This window comes from Lepidothrix coronata, unplaced genomic scaffold (genome assembly GCF_001604755.1).
Source record: "Lepidothrix coronata isolate B3197 unplaced genomic scaffold, Lepidothrix_coronata-1.0 Scaffold1, whole genome shotgun sequence".
Lineage (NCBI taxonomy): Eukaryota > Metazoa > Chordata > Aves > Passeriformes > Pipridae > Lepidothrix > Lepidothrix coronata.
The window spans coordinates 9,805,686-9,812,107 of NW_016690181.1; the positions used below are offsets into that span (position 1 = coordinate 9,805,686).

The 6,422-nt window shown below is 49.1% G+C and overlaps 2 protein-coding genes and 1 non-coding gene across 5 annotated transcripts in view; 1 reads left to right on the forward strand and 2 right to left on the reverse strand.

The window, feature by feature from the left end:
- RNH1 (ribonuclease/angiogenin inhibitor 1) overlaps window positions 1-4,714 on the reverse strand; it is a 19,970-nt gene extending 15,256 nt beyond the window's left edge. Inside the window, exon 1 of one of the 2 annotated variants that reach the window (XM_017808983.1) lies at window positions 4,670-4,714. In XM_017808983.1, coding sequence (XP_017664472.1) covers window positions 4,670-4,699 — 30 coding nt within the window. In that variant the 5' untranslated portion in view covers window positions 4,700-4,714. Of the gene's footprint in view, window positions 1-2,234; window positions 2,262-4,669 lie in introns of those variants that run through there. The other variant, XM_017808992.1, reaches the window with a different exon arrangement.
- On the reverse strand, window positions 4,595-4,667 carry TRNAA-AGC. Its single transcript has one exon. It is a non-coding gene; the product is annotated as a tRNA-Ala (tRNA).
- Window positions 4,715-4,805: 91 nt separating the features above from the next.
- Window positions 4,806-6,422, forward strand: part of LOC108494432 (USP6 N-terminal-like protein) — a 77,301-nt gene continuing 75,684 nt past the window's right edge. For both annotated transcript variants that reach the window (XM_017809017.1, XM_017809008.1), the window contains exon 1: window positions 4,806-4,861. The gene's annotated coding sequence lies outside the window, so the exon portion shown is untranslated. The remainder of the gene's footprint in view (window positions 4,862-6,422) is intronic.

The following is a 6,422-nucleotide window of genomic DNA, read 5'->3' on the forward strand; positions in this document are numbered from 1 at the left end:
TGAAGGGTCCCTTGGGAACAGCCCTGGTCGTGCCTCCCTAAAACTGCTGCCTCTCAGCAGCAAGCATGAACCCATTCCTCCACCTCCTCCTCCCAAATTCCCACTGGGTCTTCTGCTCCCCAAGGAATACCCTGCCATCACTCAAGCTGCATCACATGCTAATTGCAGGTTGAACTAATCTGCCTTCTTTCCCCATCCTTTATGGTCCGAAGATGAATTATGTTTCAATAGCCTGCGAATGAGCTGGAGGCAGAAGGCCAGCTGCATTTTTCCCTCCTGCAGCTGTTGATGCTGACAGAGGAGATGGCACTGCAACCTGGGAAACAGAGCCTTTGCTGAGCCCCAGGTGAAGCACTAGAGATTTTCCCTGCAGTTACCTTTATTATCCTTCCTCTGGAGGAGACGGTAACCGACCACGAGAAGAGCTCAACGAGCTAAAACCCACCTTCCTTAGTGCCCAGAAGAGAGCTAAATGCTAGAGAGTGCACCTCTTTCCCATTCCCTCCCAGGAGACACTGGACTGTCCACACAAAGAGTTTGCTAGAACAGTCCTTGTGCTTGTTTCAGGTCTGACCTGAAATCTACTGAACCACAGGCAAAAATCTGGGGATGGCACAAGGTTGGGGATGGCACAAGCTTTTGAGTTCTGCTTGTTAGGATGCTCCCTGGCAGGCAGATGGGTGAATGCTGTGGCTGGTGAAGGGTGTCTCCACCCTTCTGTGTTGGCACGATGCTCCCAGGAAGACCACCAGTGTTAGGAAGAATGAACACTGGCAAGAGGTTGCACCATCCCCTGGTCCACCAGGCATTTTGAAATCAGATGCCTGTCATTCAGCCAAACAGCAAAGGTCTCATTTCCTATCTTGCCCCTGCTGGCATCTCTCTCCTGTTGATTCTTGCTCCACTGCACATGCCAGGATTCTCTAAAGGACAAAGTCCAGTGTTTGTTAGACGTTTCAGAGACGTTTACATCACATGGACCTCCTGTAGACCTCCTGCCGTGGACAAAGCACCCAATACACACTGATCTGTGCTTGTGGAATATTAGATTTACAAGCCAAATAGCCATGCCAAAATGTTATCAGCTTTTATCTCTCTGTCATCCCTTTGGCTGCCCTCACTGTGGGGACAACAAGAGGCATCTTGGGACAAATCTATTGCCCTCCCCCTAGCAAGCAGGACCAGGCTGTCCTACTCACTGACATACACACAAGTCCAGAGGAAACGATGCAAAATGGGGCTAAGAAAGCCAACAGCAAACAGTAGTGAGAAATACATGCGTGTGTCTTGCTGTAGAAACAGTGGAAGACTCCTGGCATGGAAGGTATGTCCATTTGATTGTTTCTACAGACTCGGGTCTGACTCCTTGAGGAGTCTGATGGGGACATCTGCCCTGTGTTCCCTTCTTTATCACCATTTTTCCATGTCCATTTTGAGTTCACTCAAATTTATCTCCCCTTTATTTAGGTGCTCCCCTTATGTTGGTCCATCTGGTCCCTGCTGCTTTTGCACATGGCTGCCATGGACCCATGAAGTGTAGGTCTTTGCTGTGGGATCTGAGGAAGTCGAAATGTATCTCTGCATTTAAGATGACTTTACTTTTAAAACTAAATTTACGCACATAACCCTAGAGCAAACTTACAAAAGGATACTTAAATTAAGACCATTAGTGTAAGCTGAAAGCTTTGCTTTTTCCCCTCTAGCAGTTTCCTGTTCCATTCTCTCTGCTCTCAAGATGCCTCTGTGCATATATTTAATAGTAATTAAAAACAATAAAATTGTTAAGAGTAGTTGCAGATCTTTTGCTAACTTGACTATGCCATCCTTACAAGCAAATTCATTCCATAAATTCAGCCGTGGTGATCAAAACAGCGAGTTATAAGCATACACCCAGTTCCATTTGTTGCTCTGAGAGGCTTGTTCTAACTCCTTCTTGATCCATTGCTGGGAGCCATTTGTTCCTTGAGCTTGTGTGTGAACTTGAAGTAAGGCTTTGTAGGGTAAAGAAATGCAAAACCTGAGTCATTCCTGAAGAGCCAGAGGGCTGATTAAGCACTGGGGAACAAAGCATCTGTAGAGCCAGAGAACCTGACACTGTGGCTCAACTGATGTCTCAGGAGCCAAAAAAAAAAAAAAAAAGAGGTCAATAAACAGATGCTGGTAGCAATAGGCTGGGAGCTATGAGGTGGCTGAGCAAGCTTTGGGTTCCTCAGTAAATACAGACAAATGCTCACCCTGACTCGCATGCGTGCATGCACGCATATGGATGTTCCATACTGTGGCAGCTCATTATAGATTCCCACAAGAAAACCATTAGGGAGGAAATTTTTGCTGTTCTGATGTGGTCGGCTTGTTCTTGTAAAAGAAAAGCTGGTCTCTCCATTTCATGCTGGTTTTGTTTTTTGGGGGGAGTGGGGAGCATTATAATGAAATAATGCTGTGACTCTATGTGTCATATTTTATCCGTCTGGATACAGTCTTTCACCGTGGGTCCAGTGAAAATGGAGCACCAAGAAAATGGAGCTTTCCAGATTTGTTCATTAACCACTGGACTGCATTGACCTGCAGAAAAAGTACGGTCAGAGGAATTTTTCTCACATCCCTGCTTTTTCTGTGTCTTCTGCCTCAGCCCGTGGCAGTCGTTGCCTGCCCGTCTGCAGAGGGCGATGCAGCATCAGTTTGACCAGACTTACGGTCCTGTGGTTTTCCATCACCCCGAGGTTGCCCGTGGTCACCAAGATACTGAAGGAGTTGAGGGTTGAGGTGAGGCCAAAGCTAGAGGGGAAAATGACAGGACCAGACCAGACACAAATGTACTTCACAACATAGTGTCTTCATCCCAGCTGTGTAGCAGCTGATGAAATAGGAGACTGCAATGGATTTCACTTTCCTGTTAAATCCTGCTGCATAAGAAGACTCAAATCTTTTCTGAAGCTTTAAAGACCACTGTAGTGACAGCTAGTTATTTCCTGAGTTTGTATGGAACTCAGAAGCCTGAGTTTAAACCAGCTTTAAAAGGCAAGGATGAAATCTTCAAGCTAAAAAAAAATCCCAACAACCATACACTCATTTGTTTTTCGGACTTCAGTTTGTGTGTTACCATTGTCATTTTGTGGAAAGGAATTGTAGATGTCCTCTGCCAGTGGAGACATCTTTTTTTAATCTCCATGAGATTACCCATGAGAATTCGTGGTTATTTCTGCCAAAAAATCACTTTGAATCATGGAGTCATTAAGGTTGGAAAACACCTCCAAGATCATTGTGTTCAACCCATTGTATCCTCTCTTCAATCCTGTTCTTCTTTGGACTATTGGGAATTAATTGTCAATTAATTCACTGTGAAGGTTTGGGAGTGGGATATTCTGCAGTTTCCTCATGTGTTGGCTGGGGCCTGTGAGCAGCTTGAAAGCTGAATTCCACTTTTTGTTATTGAAATTTGCCAGGAAGGTCATTTCCTCATGCATGTAACCCAAGAAAGTGTGCAGATTTGTTTTCCACCTTTGGCTTCCCGTTTAGCTAGTAACTGGGATAGAAATGCCAACTGAGTGTAATCCTGTGGGATTGGGTTTTTTTCATGATACACCTTCAGTTTCTAAAAACTGTTTCTCTTTTTCTTTAAAGCCTTTGGTTATTCCTCGGGGCTTTTTGCAGTAGAATAGGAACAGAATGTGAAGAAATCGAGTGTTTTCCTGACATTAGCACCTGGATAAATTCACTGAGCTTGATTTTTTTTACTAAATGGCACCTATGTCAATGACTCCTTGAGGAGTTTTGATTCCTTCTCAAATTTACTAAAGGCAAATGAGTGTTTCAGCTCTAGTGGAGGCTCCCAGGAAAAGGAGATCTCTGAGGCCTCCTGCTCCTGGATGGGATGAACAGGTAGACGATGGCTGGGGCCACAGCTGCTGGGAAGCACTGGAGGCAGTGGGTAGCTGCTCCCTGCTGCTGGCCTTGTCCATTATCAAATAAGAAAGCAAACAGCCCACTCAAAGTGCCGGGAATACACAGAGAGCACTCTGCTTGCCTTAAGCATGGGATAGGCACATGTATCTATGCAGTATCTGTGCAGCCCTATGAGGAGCAGCTGAGGTCACTTGGTCTGTTCACAGCCTGGAGGAGATTGAGGGGCGACCTCATTGCAGTTACAACTTCCTCATGAGGGGAAGAGGAGGGGCAGGCACTGATCTCTTCTCTGTGGTGACCAGTGACAGGACCCGAGGGAATGGCCTGAAGCTGTGTCAGGGGAGGTTTAGGTTGGATATTAGGAAAAGGTTCTTCACCCAAAGGGTGGTTGGGCACTGGAACAGGCTTCTCAGGGAAGTTGTCACAGCACCAAGCCTGACAGAGTTCAAGAGGCTTTTGGATGATACTCTCAGGCACATGGTGTGACTCTTGGGATGTCCTGTGCAGAGCTCAGTGATCCTTGTAAGTGCCTTCCAACCTTGGATATTCTGCATGATTCTATGATCTTTAGGAATGCTAAGGAAGCAAGTAAGAACATAAAAAATTTAAAAAAGCAAAACCAGTATCGCACTTGTGTACCGTGAAGGAAGAGAAGTGCTGCGGCCTGGCAAACTAAAGCAGGAAAAGTACTTGGAGAATGCGGGCATCGATCCCGCTACCTCTCGCATGCTAAGCGAGCGCTCTACCATTTGAGCTAATTCCCCACCCTGCACTTTCCTCCAACGGGCGCGCACATATTCTCTTCTCGCGAGACACCGTACGCTGCCGGCAGTTGCACTTCCCAGTTGGGTCTCCCACTGCGCTTGCGCAGAAGCGCGGCGGCCGGGGCTCGGCGGCGGCGCGCGGCGGGCCGGGCTGGGCGCTGGGCGCGCGCTGGGGCAGGAGGATGCGCCCCGCGGTGAGACCCGGAGCGGGGCGGGAATGGGAATGGGGTGGTGGGGGGCTGCGAGGGGCTGCACGCTTGGAGGGGCTGCAGAGGGCTGTGTGCCGGGGGCGCTGTACAGGGCTGTGCCTGGGGCGGCTGTGTGTTTGGGAGGCAGGATGCACAGGGCTGTGCGCCGGGAGGCTGCGGGGGGGGTCCGAGCGCGGGGCTGTGCTCCCGGCAGACACTCTGCCGGGGGACCGGGGTGGTCCTTTGAGCCGCCCTGGGGCTGCACTGAGGTCAAAACAGAACGAAACAAACAAACAAAAAACCCTCACAAAATACTGAGCCACCTCAGCTGATGGAGCAGCGCGGGAGCGGCCCGGATGGCCGCGGTTACTGTTCGGGGAGGCTTCGCCTTCCCCGCAGCCAGGCACGGTCTTTGCGGGCACAGAGCCCGCACCCCGCCCCGCTGTTCCCTGCGGGAGCTCGGGGGGCTCGGCCTGGAAGCCGAGTGGGCAGCCAGGGGAGCCCCCAAAATACCTGCTGCCGGGGATGCAGCTGGCAACGATGGTGGGACGTGCGGGCTTGGTCCCTCCGGGTGTCTGGGGCAGTTGGAGATGCGGCAGCTCAAGTGCCTGATGAGCTAACCAGCTGCTGGCAGCTGGTTCCCCCCGCCTTGCCGTGCGTGTTTTCACCTCCTCTGAAAACAACACCCAGAAAAGTGGTATCTGGCACTGGGGTGAATCGTGAGGTCTTTTCCCTCAAGAAATCGTTCCGTATGCCCTTGTGCTCTAGCTGAAATAAAGACAACATCTCCTCTCTGGACAAGGAGGGAGTTACTTGCTCTGGAACAGGGATTTTTGGGCGCCTGTCGAAATGGCAGATGAGGGCATGTGCTGGAGCCTTCTGGGGAGCTGCATTGATGAGATGGGATTTTGGTGCCCTGCTTTTGGTGGGAAAAGGGGATGCTCTCAATCAGGGTGTGCATAGCAAAGCAGGTGAGAGCATTGGGACCTTTCTTTACCGGCACTATACTGAGGAAGATGAGGCTATTGATAGGCTTGCCACTTTAATTTAAATCGGTGTTCAGCAGCAGTGATATCCAGGACTTAGCTAAAAACCTGTCATTCTAGTAAATTGGTTGCCTTGTGCTTGGTCACTTTTCCTCCCCTCTGATGTTCTTGAACAAGAAAAGGCAAAACCAAGCAGCATTGATGGCCCATGCAAAATTCTTTCTGAACCAAAGGGATTACCAAATAACCTTGTTGTATAACCTCGGTGGTAGCTGCTTAACACCTTGTGTTTGGAAAGCAGCAAAGTCCTGAGCTGAGCTGGCTGGGCTTCAGGCAGTGATGCCTGTCACCAAGTTATTGCAATTCACTGAGCAGCAGGGAATTTGGCGAGAGCAATGGGACCTGCTGCGGCTTTTGCTCCATCGAATTTCTGGGTCCTTTACACTGTTTGCTTTCCTGCAGTACTTTTGTACTTCTACTGTGGCTGTGTTCAAGTCATCGTTCTGTTGGCTTCAAAACATTCTCTGCTCAATATTACACCCTTCCTAAGGGATTTGCCTTAGTTCTGCCTCTGATATACA